Genomic DNA, 21,983 nt, shown 5'->3' on the forward strand with positions numbered 1-21,983 from the left:
TCACACTTGCAATCCTCTTGCCTCAGCCTCCCAGGTCACTGAAATTAAAGGGATGCTTCACCATGCCTGGCATAAAAAATTTTAATAACATGAAAGTAACTGTGATGAATTACTAAATGAAAAGTGGCAGTTATAGAGTAAGCTATACAGTGATCCCATTTTCAGAAAACTACAGAAATACTTACATCCAGGTGGTATATTATAAAACAGTACATTAGGAAAATAATGAATTATACATCATTCTCAACATAAGAAAAAACCTGCTCACCTGTTGGCCTTGAGGACTTTGTAAGATCTGAGCAACTGCTGCAAGTGTATCTGTATTTGTTATCTGAGATACCCACGGATCAGGCAGGCCTTGGACCACATTGGCTGGAGTAACAGGTGTCACAGGTGTTCCTTTTAAAAAAGACATCACACAGTTCACCAAACAGAAGCAAATAAATATAACTTGAAAAAGCTGAGGGACTTTTTCTATTACCTTTATAAAATAGACAAATCTATATAAATGTCTTTATTTTATTGGCAGCATTTAGAAAAACCATTTTAAAATCCTTCATATAATCAGGCTTAAAAAAAAAAACATGAGATTGTCCATATTTGTCCTCAATGAACTAAGATACTACTGTAACAAAGCATACTTAGCATTCATTAAAAACTGATCTACAAGTTTAACGAAGCTTACTTAGAAGCCATGAAAAACCTTACTTAAGAAGACATTCAATAACATAAGGAATAATCAAAACATAACCTTTGATGGAGATAGTACTTATAATATAAAACTATTTTTTTTCAAGTAAGTATGCATATAAATACATGACAAAAACTAAACATGTACCAAAATGTTAACAAATTCAATTCTTGGAATTGTGATAAAAATTTTAAATATCATGTAAATACCCTAAGAAAACATGATTTTGAGATTATTACTAAAGCATTCTTAGCATTATCAAACAATTTAAGCTTCTTAGTAAAGACTAAGTTATCCTAATTTCCTGTAAATATCAAGTTGATTTATATGTCACGTGTTAAGAAGTTACGGACAATCCAAATAATCTGGAAAAACCTAACTGACACACACCACACACTCATTTTCCCCAAAGTTCATTATATTTATGTTTCTTGGGATTAAAAAAAAAAACAAACTTTCTGAATTTTAGAATTACACAGAAACAACAACACATGCTGGCACACCCCTACAATCCCAGTGACTCAGGAAGCTGAGGCAGGAGGATCCAAATTTAAGGCCAGTCTCAGCAACTAAGTGGGACCTTTCTCAAAAAGTAAGAACGACCAACATGATGGTGCATGTCTGTGATCCCAGCAGCTAGAGAGGGTGAGGCAGAAAGATTGAAAGTTCAAAGCCAGCCTCAAAAATTTAGGGAGGCCCTGAGCAACTTAGCAAGACCCTATCACAAAATAAAAAATGAAAAGGGCTGGGAATATAGCTCAGTGGTTAAGCACCCCTGGGTTCAATCCCCAGCACCAAAAAAAGGACAGGGGGAGTGGGGATGTGGCTCAATGATAGAACACCCCTAGGTTCAATCCCACTTAAATAAACACATACCAACACTTGATTTTATTTTTCCTTTTGAATTATATTTTCTTTCAATTATCTAATATAGTATCAAAATTCTCCTGTAGTTTCAAATTGTTATTGTATATATGAATCATGTGAAAATATGAGTTGCTTATTTAGACATCAAATCTATATTGTAGTAATTATACCTGGAGTATTGCTCATAGCAGCAGTAGTACTGGCCAAAACAGGTGTGACAACGGGAGGAGGAATCCCTGCTGCCATATCCAAAAGCGGTTGAATAATCTCACTCTTAAATACATTATTCTTCTGCCATAAGTTTAAAACTCTCACTATTTTACTCTAGAGAAAAAAGAAATAGGACATTTTGATTTTTGCTTTCAAAACATTAGCACAACCATTTCACATGGGCTATTAGGGTGCAGGAAGGGAAGGCGAGATTAAAACGCTTCTGTGGTACTTTCTACCACTGAAAATCTGTTTTCTACCATTTTGCTTTTGCTAACCTTAACTCAATTGAGGGGAGGAAACATTAATTCTAATAGACATACAATACAGATGAAAGCTACACTTACACTTAGCTGAAGGCATGACAACTAGTCCCTATCTCCAAAGCAATTCTAATTAGCTCAATACTATGATTGCCCTGTAGAATTGTATTCAGTATTCTGAAGCAGAGTTAGGATTCATCTCAGTACTAAATTTATATTTAAAGTTAATTTTAACTTTGTCTCATAAAATGCTTATCTTTTGAACAAATAAATTACTCCAGGACAAAGTCCTCATCTAATGTGACTCTTAACAAACTTTCATTTTACAAACTATTTAAATATAGGAGAGGGTATTTCTTCATATAAGAATTTAACCAAGGGGTGGGAATGTAACCTCACTAGTGAACAATGTGTAGCATTCATGAAGCCCTGAGTTGAATCCTGCCATTAGAAGAAAACAAACATTTTTAAACAAGTTATTCCTTCCTAAGGACCTGACCATAAATTCTACTTCCCTATTGATGCTTTAAACCACAGACGACACACTTCTGTATGAACAGAATGTGAAATAGAACCTCTTCACTCTCCACTTTCCCTTTTTCATTATTCTTTCCGACTCTCTCCCCTGTGGCATAATGCTGATTCCACAATAGCATTACTAAATCTGACTCATAGAATGATAAATCATGTAATATACGAATAATGTTCTACATTTATTTCATTCTTACAATAATATGAGAAGTATTTACCCCTTCTGTTTAAAAAAAAACTGCTTGCTACTAACAAGCAGATTTACATATCTGAACCATCTCAGTGATTTTCTTTTCTCTTTCTCCTAGGCCCTTTAATAGCAACATTGAATCCAATTTACTCTTACTGCCCCTAAAGATTCTCAACATTGCTTAACCCAACCCACTACACACACAGATATCTCAAATCTTTGTTTTAATCTCACCCCTTTCTAGATCATTTATGCATTCATTCAGAGTACTTCGTATTTTTGGTAAGACTCCACTCAGACATATAACATTTATGCAGTTGCTATAAAACTCATGAAATTCATGCCCTCTACATAACCTTTCTTGGTCTTAAGCCAAAAGTGTAAATGAAAAAAAAAAAATTATTTTTTGAATCTTTAGTTCCCTTATTTATAAAAATGAGACCGTGTACCAGAAGTATTCTTGGGTTTCTTTTCTCAATTTCAAATTGTTTCTGTTTAGGCAGACTAGTATTCTGAAGGTCTTGGTCTTAACCACTCCCAATTTTGAACTTCTTGGCACAGAGCTGTATCTTAACTTATTACTTACAGCAACACAAAAATAGTACTTCACTTTAATTACATATATCCTAATCTTGCTCCAAAAGAGATTAAGGAAAATTTCACTTAGTTGTGAAGTTTTGTTTAATTACACTCTTGCCTGTCTCCTCTATTATAGTCTGTGTATTATAAACTTGAAAAGATAGGTATTACCAACTTCTATTTTTGGGATAAATCTGAAATCTAACAGCCTAATTAACAATATTTAGAGAAAACTAACGAAAAGAAAAATTCCCAGTATCTCCATTGGTTATGTGAAATTTTTCCTGAAAGCTTCAGATTTACCAGCAGAAAAATATGCCCAATTAAGAGAAATGTCTCAAGATGTTCGACAATATTTTTTAAGTAAAATCAACTGGACTGTTTATTAAAACCTTGCTTAACGAAATTCAAATATTTTTCCCAGAATATATACTTAAGTCAGTAAGCCATATACACTTAAGTTAATGAAGCCAGAATGTCATTAAAATACAATGATTACATAATAAGTATTTCCTTGACACTGAACAATCTGATCCACAACTTTCTAAATACATAAAAGTTCTGTAAACAATAACTAAGTACAAATTACTACTAATTGTGAGGCTACTTACATTAGGGGAAAAAAGGAGCTGTTATTGTGTATTAAAAAAGAGCAATTTTCAGAATAAAGATCTGGTTTATTAAGTTCCTCATACTATTATGTTCATATATTTTTAAATTACGTCCAAATCACTCATTAAAATGCAAGTTTTTGTACTTCAAATGAAGCATAGGAGAACAACACGACAAGCACGGCGCAGAGGCTGCATGAGTAATCTTAGCAGTTTGGAGGCTGGGGCAGGAGGATCACAAATTCAAGGTAAGACTTGGCAATAAAGAGAGACCTAGCAACTCAGTGTGACTGTCTCAAAATCTAAAAGGGGCAGTAGGTGCTGGGGATGCAGCTCAGCAGTAAATATGGTATTGGGATCAACCTCCAGCATGAAAAAAAGAGAAGAAAATTATACAACAAATGTTTCCTAACTTCAGATTTGACTACTACTTCTTTGTAAAATGTGGGCACTTAGAAAGTTCTGTGCCTTACATAAGAATATATCAGTTTCTAAGACATCATGTTATTCAAACAACTAGTACCTAACAACTATCATTCTAAAAATCTACATACCAACACATAATGCCCCTCGTTTATTGTCAAAATTACAGCATGAATATTTCTTCTTACAGTTTAAAAAAACCAAAAGGCCCTATTCCTAAAACACTTATAAATTAAAGATATCACATTATGAGATATACAACCTGAAGACTGATTTGTTCATTGTAACTGACAGAAATCAAAGTACAAATAATGAAATTTCGAAGTCAAGGTATTGAGTTACTTTTAAAAATTTTGATATAAAATTTCAACATAGCAAGTTTTATTAGATGGGATCATAAAGTACCTATTTTAACAGACAGACCACTTAAAATCTAAAACATTCTTTCAGCCTTTCAAAGAATCAAAGTACCAAGATAATGAAAAACAAAAACTGTGAGGAAATAAGTCTAAAAATAGTTCACTAAGAATATATTTAATAAATTTATCTGTGTATCTATCCATTATAACAAGATTTTCTTCTTCCAGTTCAAGATTCTCTTATGATTATTTAACGTAAAACTACCTATGAAGATGGTTTGTTTGCTCATAACTGTCAACTCGTGTGACTGACATTAGGATACTTGGGTATTTGTGATTGCAACAGTATCTTTTGTATTGCCTACTTTATTGTGTAAAGTAGCCTATGAAATATTGTCATATTTTATATGTAAATGTTCTTTTTAAATAAATAAAACTACTTAGACATGAATTCCATTAGTCTTCACCCATTCTTACCATTTGCTAATTAATCAACACAGCATTCAGCCCTGTCAAAAATCACACCTAGGGGTGGGGGTGTGGCTCAGCGGTGGAAGCTTGCCTAGTACAGGTGAGGTCCTGGGTTCAATTCGCAGCACCACGTAAAAATAAATACATAATACAGGATCGTTCACAACTAAAATATATATATAAAATGCACACACACAATTTTTTTAAAGACTTAAAAAAGAAAACCCCACACCTAAATATCCAAATCAGCATCCAAAATGAGTAACCCAAAATTTCAGAGCAAATACAAAAATAAACTCCTTTTTATTCTGCCTCTGGCATTTTCCTATAACACTTTTAATAAAATTGTACCATAACAAAAGAATTCTGATTTACAATTACTTTCTATGAAGTACTTGGCAAAACCATTTTTCACGAACAATGAAAAGGAAAATATGAACTCAAATCAAATCATCACAATCCTGAAATAGTTGTAGATTTAAATAAGTGTTTAATACAATTCTAAAAGACATTGTGGTCAATTTCTTTACCAGCATTCTTTAATAAATGAAAACATAGCAAAACGAACATCATTCTACTCTCTAAGGAATTCTAATAACAAAAAGGAATGTGGGTAGTGTAATAATTAAATATTCAAATTTAGAATAATCTAAAGACTCTAACGCCAAGCAAAAATAGCAGCATACCTTGTCATCCCCAGGGCAACGATACAAATTCTGGAAAGTGCTAATGATGTTATTACTAAATCGAGGTGCAAACACATCCTTTTCTTGACCAAACTGATGTCGGGATTGTCTCACAATAGAGTCAATAACATAAAGTCCAGGTACTTTGTATTCCGGTTTACACTGATGAGAAAAACAGTGGGAAGGGAAGAAAACAGAAAGGTAAAAACCATCATAAATCCTATGGAAATACATAAACACTGCTCATGTTGTAATGAATATTCAAACACTGAGTATTCCACACCATATGTCTCTGGAATGGCATTTTAAAGAAACTACTTTGGCTACTTTCCTCATTCAGTTCAACTGTCAGTCGGCATTCAAGTTCCAAAATAGTGCATAACTGATTTCAATGAAAAAAACCAAACTTGTAAATAAGCTATTGTTATAATTTTTAAATTTGCATGATGATTTTGAAAAGCTATGGAAGGAAGAAAAAAATTAAGGACTCTAGAAACTTTATTGCCTAAATGTATTAGATTTCATATAAAACACATAACAAACGGGTTTCTATACTAATTTCAAAAACAAACAAATGGCAAATTATACCATTCTAAATACATGCTACCCAATTTATCCTATGAAAACATTTTTTCAGGAACTCTCCTGGGTTATTTCTCAACCCTCATGTGAAACTGTAAGTCCTCTACTTTTTAACCACAGGTTTTTCTGGCCTATGGTAACTAAGTCAGCAGAATGAAGAATCCTTCTAAATATTAAGCTTACTACTCCTATTTTTGTTTCCATACCAAAAACATAAGAAAATCCGCCTAACAGCATGTATTGATTAAAAGAAAATTATAGTTACAGAGCAAGTTCATTTTTTTAGTAGTATAAAATCTTAAGTATTTTCACCTAAAATTACTTTCCAGAAATCATATATGGCACTAAAACAAAACTGTATTCTTAGGAGAATGTTCTTGGAAACCTAAGTATTATTATCACTGAGACAAGACTCCCCAACTAGGGCTGGGGAAGCAGTTCAGTGGCAAAGCACTTGCCTAGCATGTGAGGCACTGGGTTCGATCCTTAGCACCACATAAAAAATAAATAAAATAAAATAAAAGCATTCAGTCCACCTACAACTACAAAATATTTTTTTTAAACAAACAAACAAACAAACAAAAAGAACCCAAAGCCCATCCCTAACACACACGCGCGCACACACGCAATTTTCTAACTGGGATTTCCAGCCAAAACTATGAATGATTTCATTCTTCAAAAAGGGCAAGCGGCATTTAGTTTCTTCCTTAAAATCCTTTTTGAACACCTATTTTATTGTAAGGGTCTTTATTATGCCAAAAAAAAAAAAAAACGCAGAGATTTAACTGTAATTCAAAAGAGTCTATTAGGAGAGATTTGGGCTATCATGTGCTTGTATTTCATAAAAGAGCAAAAACTGTTAGTGTTTGGACATTAAAGATTTAGAATAAAGGACCAAAAAAGTCTTTGTTTTAAAGTTAATGTTTTTCAATGTCTCAAAGAGTTCAGACATTCAACCCTCAGTTCCAAAAACCTGACTTATTTTCCTTCAGTTCACACATCTAGTCAAGGCTAACTTCTTTTTACTGTAATACATTCAAATAATTAACTACCTACCCTGGCTAACAATACATGTCAGTAGACAAAACTTTCTAAACTTAATGAAAACCAGAACATCCATGTTATTAAACACACACACAAATACACTTACATAAAATATTCCCCAGTGCTAGAAACACATATCTGTGCTTAACAATTATTTATTGACTGGCATTTAAATTTTTCCAAAGGCAGAAAACAATCTTATACATAATGCATTATTTTACACAAATGATTATCTTAGAGTAAGACTGAACAGAACTTAAAAGTCGCTGATAAGAGCTTTAAAAATTAATGTGATAAGTAATGCAATTAATTCATGTGGTGTATTTTTAAATATTTTCCTTCGATTTATACCAAAAACTCAGATCATAAACTCACAATTCAGAAGAATGATGAGTACATACGCCACCTATCACTTGCCATTTGCCCGATCACCTGCCTTTAATCTATCCATCACACAGCACCCGAGGGCCATCTGCCCATTGTCCACCCTTAGCCGGCAGACTGCCAGTGAATCGCCTACTGCCGCAGTTACCTGGAAGTTCATTGTCACAGTAATCACAGGTTTGGTTACACGTGGCTGCCATTTGGGGACAATAGCCAGGACCTGTAGGCCCGCACAACCAAGACCTGCCTTCAGACTCAGCACCCGTACTGCCACTCCCTATTTGCCAACACTTTGGAAGCCAGTGCAACCATCTTGGATTACCCGGGAAGCAGAAGCCACCAACTGTAGGTGGGGCAACTCCCATCCTGAGACGCCTCAGGTACCTCTCATGCATGAGGCTACTAAAGACTTGTTTGAATAGTATAGTACTGTTATAGTGTAAATTGGTTTTCTTCCTTTTTAAAATTTTTAACTTTTTATTTTCCTTGTTCTATTTTCCTTTTGTTTACCTGTTTCCTCAGAGTTTCTTCCTCCCCTTTCTCATGCTAACAATTTCTTTTGCTTCTCCTTTCATTCTTCCTACAATCTAGTACTTCTATATATACTCTTTTCTTATCCCATTAACAGTTACATTCTACACCCCTCCCTATTCTCTTTGTCCACCATTAGAAACTGCAGACCTCATTGCACATCTATTTGTTATACTGTAGATAATAATTGAACTCATCCTGTTTATTATAACAATACTGTTAATGTCTTCATAGGGGCTGTTTGGTTTAGGGCTGCAAACTGTCTGTACCAGGTGCTGCTAATATTGATCTCTCCCTTAAAGGAGAGGTTTTGGAAACCTGCAGGATCATTATAAGCCAATAGGGGGAAAACTGCAATACCCCAGGATCCAAACTTTTAGAGGGGAGGATACGTGAACAGCATGAAAAATAAAGGAAGAAAGTGTTCCAAACAAACCAGGATTCTATATTAACAAAATCCAATGATAGCACAGTAGAAGAAATGCCAGAAAAGGAGTTCAGAATGTATATGATGATCCATGAAGCAAAGGATGAGATAAGAGAGCAAATGCAGGCAATGAACGATCACTCCAATAAACAGTTGAAAGAGCAACTGCAGGGAGCAAAAAATCATTTCAATAAAGGGACAGAAATTTGGGGGGGGGGGGGAGAAAGAAAGAAATCCTTGAAATGAAGGAAACAATAAACCAAATAAAATGTTGACAGAAAGCATGACCAACAGACTAGATCACCTGAAAGACAGAACTTCAGACAATGAAAAACTATTTACTCTTGAAAATAAAGTTGACCAAACAGAGAAGATGGTAAGAATTCATGAACAAAACCTGCAAAAACTAGGGGGCATCATGAAAAGACCAAATTTAAGAATTATCAGGATTGAGGAAAGCACAAAGATACAAACCAAAGGAATGAACAACCTAATCAATGAAGTAATATCTCAAACCTGAAGAATGAAATGGAACATCAAATACAAGAGGCTTACATGACACCAAATGTACAAAATTTAAAACGGATCCACACCAAGGCACATTATAATGAAAAATGCCTAACATCCAAAATAAAGAGGATTTTAAAGGCTGGAAGAGAAAAGCATCAGATTACATATGGGGGAAATCAATATGGACCTGAGCAGATCTCTCAGCCCAGACCCTAAAACCTAGAAGGGCCTGGAACAACATATTTCAAGCTCTGAGAGAACATGGTTGCCAACCAAGAATCTTATACCCAGCAAAACTGACTTTCAAATTTGAAGATGAAATAAAATTCTTCCATGATGAACAAAAGTTAAAAAAATTTACAAATAGAAAGCCTGCACTACAGAACATTCTCAGCAAACTATTCCATGAGGAGGAAATGAAAAAAAAAACAATGTAAGTAAGCACAGGGAGGAACTACCCTAAAGGAAAAGCCAGTCAAAGGAGAAACCAAGTCAAGTTAAAAAACAAAAATAAGTCAAAATGATCAGGAATACAAATCATACCTCGATAATAATCCTGAATGTTAATGGCCTACACTCATTAATCAAAAGACAATGAGGGCTCATTGAATTAAAAAGAAAGACCCAATAATATGCTGTCTTCAACGGACTCATCTCATAGAAAAGGACATCAACAGACTAAAGGTGAAAGAATGGGTAAAAACATACCAGGCAAACAGACTCAGTTAAAAAATAAAAAAAATAAAAAGCAGGGGTTTCCATCCTTATGTCAGATAAAGTGGAACTCAAGTCAAAGTTAGTTAGAAGGGATAAAGAAGGACATTTCATACTGCTTAAGGGAACTATAAATCAGCAAGACATAAAGATTGTAAATATTTATGCCCCAAACAATGGCACATACATGTACGTCAAACAAATCCTTCACAATTCTAGGAACTAAATGGAACACAACACGAATTTTCGGTGACTTTAACACACTGCTCTCACCACTGGATAGATCTTCCAAACAAAAACTGAATAAAGAAACCGTAGAACTCAATTACACAGTCAATAACGTAGCCTTAACAGACATATATAGAATATTCCATTCATCAATGAGAGAACACACCTTCTTCTCAGTAGCACATGGATTCTTCTCTAAAATAGACCATATGTTATGCAACAAAGCCCTTAGTAAACATTAAAAAAATGAGATACTACTTGGTATCCTATAAGATCACAATGGAATAAAATCAGAAATCAATAAAATTAAATAACAGAAACTACTCCAACACCAGGAGACTAAATAATACACTACTGAATGAAGCATGGATAACAGAAAACATCAGGGAGGAGACAAAAAATTCTTAGAGGTAAATGAGAACGATGATACAACATATCAAAATCTCTGGGACACTATGAAAGTAGTACTAAGAGGAAAATTTATTACATGAAGCACATCCAAGAAAAGAATAAAATGTCAACAACTAAATGACCTAACATTACAGCTCAAAACCCTAGAAAAAGAAGAACAGAACAACGCTAAAAGTAGTAGAAGACAGGAAATAATCTCAGAACTGAAATCAATGAAATTGAAACGAAACAATTGAAAAAATTGACAAAACATTGGTTCTTTGAAAAAGTAAACAAAATAGAAAAACCCTTAGTCACACTAACAAAGAGGAGAGAGAAAACTCAAATTATGAAAGGTCATGATGAAAATGGAAATATCATGACAGACACCATTGAAAACCATAATATAATTAGAAACTACTTTGAAAATCTATACACCAACAAAATAAAAAATCTCGAAGACTTTGTCAAAGTTTTAGAGACATATGATCCTCCCAAACTGAATCAGGAGGACATACACAATTAAACAGATCATTTTCAAGCAATGAGATAAAGGAAGTCATCAAATGCCTACCAACCAAGAAAAGCCCAGGGCCGGACGGAGTCTCAGCTGAGATCTACAAGACCTTCAAAGAACTTATACTCCTCAAAGTATTCCATGAAACAGAAGGAAAGAACCCTTCCAAATTCATTTTATGAAGCTAGTATCACCCTGATATCAAAATCAGACAAACATACATCAAGGAAAGAAAACTTTAGACCAATATTTCTGATGAACACAGAAACAAAAATCCTCAACAAAATTCTCACAAATCACATACAAAACCATGTTAAAAAGATAGTGTACCACAATCAAATGGGGTTCATCCAGGGGATGCAAGGATGGTTCAACATCTGGAAATCAATAAATGTAATACATCACATCAACAGACTTAAGGTTAAGAATCATATTATTATTTCAATAAATGCAGAAAAAGCATTTGATAAAATACAGCACCCTTGTTGCTCGAAACACTGGAAAAAACAGGGATAGTAGGAATATACCTCAACATTGTAAAGGCTATTTGGGCTTAATGGAGAAAAACTGAAAGCATTCCCTCTAAAAACTGAAAGAAGACAGGTATGCCCTCTTTCATCACTTCTACTCTACGTCATCCTTGAAACACTATAACAGAGCAATTAGACCAAAGAAATTAAAGGGATACAAACAGGAAAGAACTCAAAGCTATCACTATTTGCCCATGACATGATTCTATATTTAGGAAAAAAAAAAAAAAAAAAAACAACTTCACCAGAAAAATTGTAGAATAAATGAATTCAGCAAAGTACCAGGATATAAAATCAACAGCATAAATCTAATACATTTCTATTCATAAGTGATGAATTCTCTGAAAGAGAAATTAGGAAAACTAGTCCATTCACAATAGCCTCAAAAAAAAGAAAGAAAATACTTGAAATCAATCTAACAAAAGACATGAAAGACCTCTATAATGAAAACTACAGAACACTAAAGAAAGAAAGAAAAACTTAGAAGATGGAAAGATCTCCCACATTCCTGGACAGGCAGAATCAATATTATCAAAATGGCCATACTTAGAAAGGAGCTATACAGATTTTATGCAATTCCAATTAAAATCCCTATGACATTCCTCATAGAAATAGAGAAAGCAATCATGAAATACATCTGGAAGAATAAAAGAACCAGAATAGCCAAAGCAATCCTGAACAGGAAGAGTGATGCAGGAGGTACCACAATACCAGACCTAAACTCTACTATAGAGCAATAGTAACAAAAAGAGCATGATATTGGCACCAAAACAGACAGGAAGACCAATGGTACAGAATAGAAGACACAGAGACAAACCCACGTAAGTACAGTTATCTCATACTAGACAGAGGTGCCAAAAACACACAATGGAGAAAAGATAGCCTCTTCAATAAATGTTACTGTCAAAACTGGAAATCCACATGCAGTAAAATGAAATTAAACCCCTATCTCTCACCCTGTAAAAAACTCAACTCAAAATGGATCAAGGATCTAGGAATTAGACCTGAGTCCCTTCACCAAATAGAAGAAAAAGTAGGCCCAAATCTTCATCATACTGACTTAGGACCAGACTTATTCTTAATAAGACCCCCAGAGTGCAAGAAATAAAAGAATCAATAAACAGAATGGATTCAAACTAAAAAGATTATTCTCAGCAAAGGAAACAATCAATAAGGTGAAAAGAGCGCCTAAAGAGTAGGAAAAAATCTTTTCCACACACACTTCAGACAGAGCACTAATCTCCAAAATTTGTAAAGCACTTACAAAACTTAACACCCAAAATACAAAGAATCCAATCAATAAATGGGCTAAGGAACTGGGCAGACACTTCACAGAAGAAGATATACAGATGATCAGCAAATATATGAAAAAGTGCTCATCATCTCTAGTAATTAGAGAAATGCTAATCAAAATCACCCTAAGATTCCATCTAACTCCAAGTGGAATGGCTATTATCAAGAACACAGGCAATAACAAGTGTTGGCGTGGATGTGGGGGAAAGGTACACTCATACATTGCTGGTGGAGTTCCATACTGGTGTAGCTACTCTGGAAAGCAGTGTGGAGACTCCTCAGAAAGCTTGGAATGGACCCACGATTGGACCCAGCTATCCCACTCCACGGTTTATACCCAAAGGACTCAAAATCAGCATACTATAGTGATGCAGACACATCAATGTTTACAGCAGCTGGATTCACAATAGCTACATTGTGAAACCAACCTAGATGCCCTTCAATACAAGAATGGATAAAGCAACTGGGGTATAGATACACAATGGAATATTATTCAGACTTAAAGAATAAAATTATGGCATCTGCAGGTAAATGGATGGAGCTGAAGAATATCATGCTAAGTGAAATAAGCCAATCCCAAAAAACCAAAGGCCGGATGTTTTCTCTGATAAATGGATGATGATACATAACTGGGGGGCAGTGGGTGGGAGGGGGGTAAGAGAAGAATAGAGGAACTCTGGATTGTGTAAGTGTGAAATGGGGTGGGAGAGGGTGGGGGAAAGAAAGAAAGTGAACTGAGACAGACATCATTACCCTATGTAAATGTATGATTACCTGAATGGTGTGAATCTAAATTGTGTAAAACAGAAATGAAAAGTTGTACCCCATTTGTATACAATGAATCAAAATGTAGTCTATAAAAATTAAAATAAAAAAAGAATTTACAAGGCTCTCCAATGGCATGTTATATTTTTACTCTTGGAATAACTTTTAAAAAGCTGCATCATGCAAAAATTTTTACAGATATACCATCTGCAAACAATATTCTAATAATTTCCAATTTCCCATGCTTCAGAGAAAGTTGTTTTAAGAGAAAGGGAAGAATGACTAGAGAGAAAAACACCTTTAAATATATTAGTGTGATTTTCATTCTGTCATCCAAATTGGTATACAGCTATCATCAATCAGAGTTGTTTTACAAAGAACTCTTCAGGCAAGCTGGACTACATACTAATCCTAATAGAATCTGTGCTGCCACTTTCAACTATTAAAGGTTGATGTTAAGACAGAGCTAAAGCAGTAAAAACAGGAGCAAGGGGCTGTATGTGCAAAACACTGCATGACGCTGATGTTAGCCATGTAAGAATAGAGGACACAGGACAGTCATGTCTGACACCGTGAGTGATTTTTCTTTCCTCTGTACATTGGAAAGCTTGGCTTGTGAGCTGCCAACATTTCTAGATTACATAGTAAACACAGATTCTTACATTGTGGAGTAGACTAAGTGGGAGCTGCAATGAAAATAGCTTTCCCTTGGCTCAGAAATACTTCCTTGTGCCATGCCACACAAATACAGTGGACTTTAATATTTATATTACATTTAAAAAAAAATAGTTAACATATGCAAAAGGAACAATAACACTGACAGGTAACTAGCAAATGTAATCAAATTCACTAATGCTAGGATCTGCTCCAAAAGCTTTCTAAACTTCTAGCCATTCCTATCAAATTTTTTTGCCGTTTTTTTTTCCTGTAGACTATTTCAGGAATCTCTACATCCCTCCCCAAACACACATATATTACAAAAATAAGTATTATTTTTCTAATTATTCACCTTCCTGGAGATTTTAATACTCATACAACATGGGCCCTATTCCACCTTCATCCCTGTGGTTTCTTTTTTTTTTTTGGGGGGGGGGGGGGGCGTGGATCACTGCTCACTGAGTGGTTTTTAACATTTTGAGAGTCTTCTTTAATAGGCCTTCTTGTACACTGTGAAGCTTACCAGGAGTTTCCCTATACCTTCTGAAGCCCATCCACAGATCTCTCCAGGTGTCAATGAAATTACATTAGTAACTCTAAAATGTACACTTGCATTTCTCCCACAGAATTGAAAGAGTTCAGTATTATGCCATAGGCCACAGGGACAAATTTTATAATAATCAAATAAATTCCCCTCTGTATTTAAAATAAGTTTGCTACTTAGGAGACAACTGACTATTTTACTGGAATATTTATCAAGTAGATTATAAATTCTGTTATATCCCCCACTCTATATGGAGCAATGGTAACAGAAACAAAATTGCTGCTCTATTAAATATAAAAAGGTTGTTTAGGTAATAATTTACTATTATCTAATGCCTTCCAACCAGATTGGAAGCACAAGAGAAGGATAATGTATCCTTCAAGTTTCTCCCAACTGAGTTTTCTAAGCAGCAAATTATTATTAGTTGATACTGTAACACTGGTCATTTAAGATTATTTTTAGCTATAAAATTTACAGTTTAAAGATACAGTCAATTAAGGAATTTTAAGAAATCACAAGAAACTTTATTTATGTTCCTTAATAGTCACACAAAATGTTTCCTAAGATTTTGTTTCCTTTATGTTAAAATAATAACTAGTTTATACCCTGAGAATTCATACTGTGGAGTACCTGTAAAGTCTACAAACCTGGGCTGATTTACATACCAGCTACACTATTAAAAAAACATACCTCAGATTTTATGGACATCCAATATTAGTTCAGTAAAGATCCAACAAGAACTAAGCATATAATAATAATCTTAGGGCCGGGGAGATAGCTCAGTCGGTAGAGTGCTTGCCTTGCAAGCACAAGGCCCTGGGTTCAATCCCCGGCAACGCAAAATAAATAAATAAATAAATAAACAAACAAACAAATAAATAAATAAATAAATAAATAAAATAATAATAATAATCTTAACAGTCTCTATTATCTTCACTGCTAATTCTGAACCAATCTACATAATATTTCCTAAGAAAGTAAACAAATTAGGTAAGAGAAATTACTACAAAACAGGAAGAAAGATCAATGGCATTTTCTTTTGGATGGCTAACTAAATACTTTCATGTTATTTCCTAAATTTTTAATAATTCAAATTTTCCAAAAAGCATGGAACTTTAGAAATCCCACAAGAGCAATATGCATTTCCACAACTCCTAAGCCAGAAGAGGGGTCACTAACACATCTTTTCACAGAGGATCCTGGTCCCAGCCAGCAAGGAAGTTAAGAGATAAAAAGTGACTAGTTCTTTAGTGATGTCACTGAGGGATGATGGGAGAAGGGAGCTGCCTTCAAGTAAGAAAAAAATATTACCTTAGCTCCTGACAAGACACAGCTAACTAATCCAAATTTTATAAACACCTTAGTAAAATATCTGAGATTGAACTGAGGTGATAAAACATAAATCTGAAGAAAAGTAATATTAATCAGAAAACAAAATAATATTTTAAAGTTTTAATAATAGGGCCTATGTTTTACTCTTTAATTATAGGAAATCATTCTGATGAGTCCTTAGGAGTCTAAAACCAAGTCTTTTGTTGTTGTTTTGCAGTACTGGAGACTGAACCCAGGAGCAGTCTACTACTGAGCTACATCTCCAGCCCTCTTTATTCATTTATTTTAAGACAGAACCTCGCTAAATTGCTGAGGCTGGCCTCCAACTTATGATGCCCCTGTGTTAGCTTCCTCAGTTGCTGGGGTTACAGGAAAGCACTACCACACTTAAAAACAAATTTTAAAGCTGACTGGAATTTAATTTCTTTAGTGGAGGTAATTTATTAATGTCTTTTGAAAATAACCTTTAAGACTCACTAGATTAGAAAATTTAAGTCTAACAATACCAAGTGTTGGCAAAGAGAAAAACACAATCTCACAGATTGCTAATGGTAGTGTAAATTAGTACAATCATTATGAAATTAATTATGCATTATATAGCCAACTAGAAGAAATGCATATTCTATAACACAGCAATTCTACTCCTACACAAATATAATCTGCACTAAAACACATATATAGGAACATTCCCAGCAGTACTGTTCAGAATTTCAAGAGGTAGAAAAGTCATACCCACATATACACATCCCAACATCTGTAAACAGCAGAATAGACAAGTTAAAGCTTATTTGTAAAACGGAATATACACAAGAAGGAACAGTAACAAATATTGCTACCAGGCAGAAATCCTAAATATATGATGAATAAAAGAACTGTACACAAAAGAACATATACCAAAGAATTCCATTATGTGAAATTAAAAACTACATTAAATCACATTAAGAATTCATATTTACATGCAGGACAGTATTGTATCAACTGTAAATATAAAATATCTTACATTTGCATTAAGATATAAAGTAGCAACCATGCTTTATCAGAGCTGTTTTTAATGCTATTATTCTAGAATGTTCTCTTTCCAGATGACAACTGAGAAACTTTAAAAACTGTTTCCAGGTATTGTAGTAAGGGAACTTTGCTGTTTTCGGAAGTGTGTTGGGGGGGTGGACTTGGGGTCTCTTTATTAATGGAGTGTGCTGGATGTCTCTATAATAATTTTGTCCAGATAACTGAAAAACCTAATGTGTGTGTGCATGCACATGTACGAATCTGGATGGAAACTTTAGTTCTGCTGTCAACTTTGGACAAGGTTTCACAGTTCACCATGTCAGGTTGTAATGGTAGAGAAATTAACAGCCATACTGGTCTAGGAAAAATAAAACAATTTTTTTTTCCATGTACACAGGAGTAACACACAGTATTAAATATGTAAAGCCTTTTTTTTTTTGTGTGTGTGTGTGTGTGTGTGTGTGTGTGGTACTGGGGATTGAACCCAGGGCCTTGTGCTTGCAAGGCAAGCATTCTACCAACTGAGCCATATCCCCAGCCCATAAAGTCTTATATACGAGGGTTTGATCACAGAAACTAATATTCTCTAAATGGTGAAATTGCACTTATTTTAAATAAAACTATAACACCAAACAAAGATGTGACTAACATAAAAGTCTGACTATGGTTACTTGGGTAGAGGATGTGATCAAGAAGAGGCACTTGGGATGATAAGCACATCAGTCACAGTTTGATTTCAAATGAGTGGGAACTACACAGATTTTATCTTGGTAAAAATTCACCTATATATGTTGTTTTCTGTACTTTGTGTGTGTGTGTACTGCATAATAAAAAAATAATTACATAAACATCCATGGTTTCTTAAAACACAGACACATAAACACACACAACAGGCACAAGTTTCTCATACTGTGATGACCCAGGATGACAGATAAGGTCAAGATATATTTGAAATGCAACTTATGGACTGAGAGACTTAGAACCTATCTAAAATACCCCAGGGCAAAGAAATTTTGATAAGAAGCACATGTGCAAAGTAAGAATCTCTGAGTTTGTTTCTTTCAAACTATTTGGGCCCAAAAGTGCAAATCCTTATGTGCACCATCCCAAGGGTAAGACAGTACCCAGGATAAAAGTCCACCATTAAGGAATACTACACCCTACATGAAACAAAACAACAAAGGTTAAATAAACGTAACAACCATTTTTTCAATATGGACTCTACCTTTCCTCTGGGGGAATATCGCTGGGCAGAAAAATAAATATACCAAAAGATGACAAACTGTTTTGGCTTCATCTAAAAATATTATACTCACTACAAAGATTCTAACAATGTGCATAAAACTATCAAATCAAAATCTTTCATTATGGTAATGCCTATAAAGTGTTTAACCCAATATTTCCATGTATTATTGAGTAAATGTGTGTTACAGGGGCTGGGGATATAGATCAGTTGGTAGAGTGCTTGCCTTGCATGCACAAGGCCCAGGGTTCGATTCCCCAGCATCACCAAAAAAAAAAAAAAAAAAAGGTGTGTGTTACAAGATTCAAACCACATTCCCTGTTCTCACTGTTCTAATAATGCAGAAAGAAAACTGAAGGTTAAACACGGTCAAAAACTTGTAAATAAAGGTAACGGTGGTTCATCTACCGACTATTATTAGAGTCTAGGAAGATAAAATGTTTTGGTGATCTTATGGTATCTAGGAGAAGCCACATGTCATCAAATGTATACACCTGAAACTTAGTATCTAGATTATATTAAAAGAAACAGTTTTGAGTGATAACTTTCAATCTCATTCTGCATTTAGTGAACCGATTCATTTGTAGTACTCATGTACAAAGAAAGATGATTTCAAAAGAATTGGCTAAAGTCTACCTATTTTAGGAATGTAGCTGAACAAATATTTAGCTTGTGCATTTCAAGCTAGCAAACAGAATGGTTAACTATAGATGGTAGTAGTAAAGTCAGCAAATCGTAAGGTCTCTGAACCCCCCAAAATGCATTTTCTTTATTACTCAGGATAATTAAATCAGTTATTTATAATGCAAATAACAATTCTAAAATTTGTCCAAGTATTTGCTTCTGTCTCATGAAAGTTAGACAAAATCAGAACATAGGATGATTTTTGGCAAAATTCATTAAGACAAAGGCCAAAGGCCAGAATATTCTTTCAGTTTTTCCTAGCTCACAGGAAGTCATCTTTATTGTTAATTTGTCATTTATCATCACCACCTATAAAAATCTTTCATGACCCAAACATGGGTCTCCCTTACCAGCATTATTTTTTATGATACGTAATGGGGATATAAAATGATATTGCCATTCTAGAAAACAGTTTGAGGGTTTCTTAAGAAATGAAAACATGACTTCCTATCCCAGAGAAATGAAAACTTATGTTCACCAAAAAATTATATATGAATGTTCCTAGCAGTTTTATACATTAATAGTCAAAATCTGGAAACAACGCAGCTAATCTGCAATAAGTGAATAGCTAAAACTGTGGCACAACCATATAATGGAACACTACCCAGAAATAAAAAGGTAAAAACTATTTGAGTGGCTGCAGTTATATCTCAGTGGCAGAGCACTTGCCTGGCATGTATGAGGCACTGGGTTTGATCCGCAGCACCACATACATACACACATACATACATACATACATACATACATAAAATGTATTTTAAAAAAACTTAAAAAAAAAAAGAAACTATTTGATACATACAATTACTTGGCTCATCTCAAAGGAATTATACTGAGTACAACATGCCTACCTCAAAAGGCTACAGACCAAGATTCCACTTAAAATAGTCTTGAAATGTAAAATTACAAAAGGAGATAATATTAGTGAATGCTAGGAATTAGGGATGACAGAAGAGCTGAAACACAAAAAATCTTTGTGATGAAGAATTGTTCTGTATCTTGACTGTGGTAATGGTTACATGAATCCACAGATGTTATTAAATTGCATGGAACTAAAATTAGTCATGTAAAACTAGCAATATCTGAATAAGGTTGGCGTGTCAATAAAGTGACTATCAATTATGTGCTGACAGCAACACTGTACCACATGTATACCAGGTGAGTATTCCTCATACAAAATGCTTTGGAACCAGAAGTGTTTTGGATATTGGACCTCTTTGGATTTTGGAGTTTTCAGATTTTTGAATATATGCGTATAGCTAATAAGGATGGAACCCAAGTCGAAACAGGATGTATGTTTTACATACATCTTATATACATAATCTGAAAGTACTTTTATATAGTATTTTTTGTGTGCCTGCATTTTGACTACAATCCATCACAAGGTCAGATGTGGAATTTTCCAATTGTTGCTTCAAGTTTGGGATTTTGCAGTATTTCAGATGTAGGATTTTCAGATTAGGTATGGTCAATCTGTATAAGATATTACCATCAAAGGAAATAGAATGTAGGTTTAGGGAATCTCTGTTATTTAATCTATTCTTAATTTAATTACATGGGAATCTATACTTAAACTTGAAAATTTAAAAGATCAATTAAAAATACAGTTAGAGGTAGAGTTCAGTGTGAAGCCCTGAGTTCCACCTCCAGCACCTGGGGGGCAGGTTGGGGGGGATGTGGACTCTAACCAGAGACAATAGTATGCCTCTGTAATCCCAGCTACTCAGGAGACTGTGACAAGAGGATAGCATTGGCAACACAACAACTCCCTATCTCAGGGGAAAATCCCCCTGCCCAGACACACACCAACAATTTAAGTTAACCCTTACAAAGACCCATTGCTAAATCTCTGATTTAAACTGGGGTAGGTACAAAGCAATTACATTTCACCCACAAATATCGACTTGCTTCTTCAGACTGATGATACAATTACTTAACAATGGAATAAGTGATCACTACAAGTCTTCCTAAAATTCTGAAATATCTTATTAAAACTACCTCTGCCCCAAATCAAATCAATCAACAAACATTTTTTTTTTTTTCCACAAATCACATTTATCCTTTAAACCCTATTACTCAAATTCTAACTTCTGTACAAACAGCGAAGGCATTATATAGAACTATTAGAAACGCAGGCTCTTAGGCTGCTCCACACAGAGTGAAACAATCTCCACTGTTAACAAGATCCCTACCAAATCCTACAAACAACAAAGCTTAAGTGGTGCTGCTTTAGATAAAAGACTTAAGACTTGCTTTAGACTGATGGAATCTTCAGTCACTAGCATTTTTATTTTATAGTTTGATTTACCTAAAATAAAACATTTTATTCATGTCTTATCTTCCAATTATGTAAATTAACTAATCTCCAAGTATGCTTAACCAATACCTTAAGTATTGAGAAAAAGACCACTTGAAAAAGAAAAAGCGAGAATCAACTACAGGTTGAATTACTCAAGGCTACCTAGTTTACTGACATAAATCTCACCTTGACTCCTCTTCTCTCAGTCAACTATTTTTGTGACACTGCAACCTTGCTAAATCCTTAATGCCATATTCTTCTGATTCTCACACTGCCTCTGCTTATACCTAGACACATGAATATAGACAGCAGATAAGCCTAAACACAAGTCAGGAAGGTACTGATTTCCTGTAGTATATCCCCTAATAAGGAAATAAGTCTTAAGTACTCCTGCCAGAAAGTGTGACATCAATAGAGAATGAT

General features: G+C 34.4%; 1 protein-coding gene across 1 annotated transcript in view; it reads right to left on the minus strand.

The window, feature by feature from the left end:
* The window catches only part of SCAF8 (SR-related CTD associated factor 8), a gene marked incomplete at its 5' end in the record, with an annotated part of 91,201 nt that overhangs the window by 35,403 nt on the left and 33,815 nt on the right, over window positions 1-21,983 (minus strand). Inside the window, 3 exon segments of the mRNA XM_079148670.1 lie at window positions 269-399; window positions 1,729-1,882; window positions 5,882-6,043. Of these exon segments, the coding sequence (XP_079004796.1) occupies window positions 269-399; window positions 1,729-1,882; window positions 5,882-6,043 (447 nt within the window).

Source organism: Sciurus vulgaris (genome assembly GCF_902686455.1).
Source record: "Sciurus vulgaris genome assembly, chromosome: 7".
NCBI classification, from domain to species: domain Eukaryota; kingdom Metazoa; phylum Chordata; class Mammalia; order Rodentia; family Sciuridae; genus Sciurus; species Sciurus vulgaris.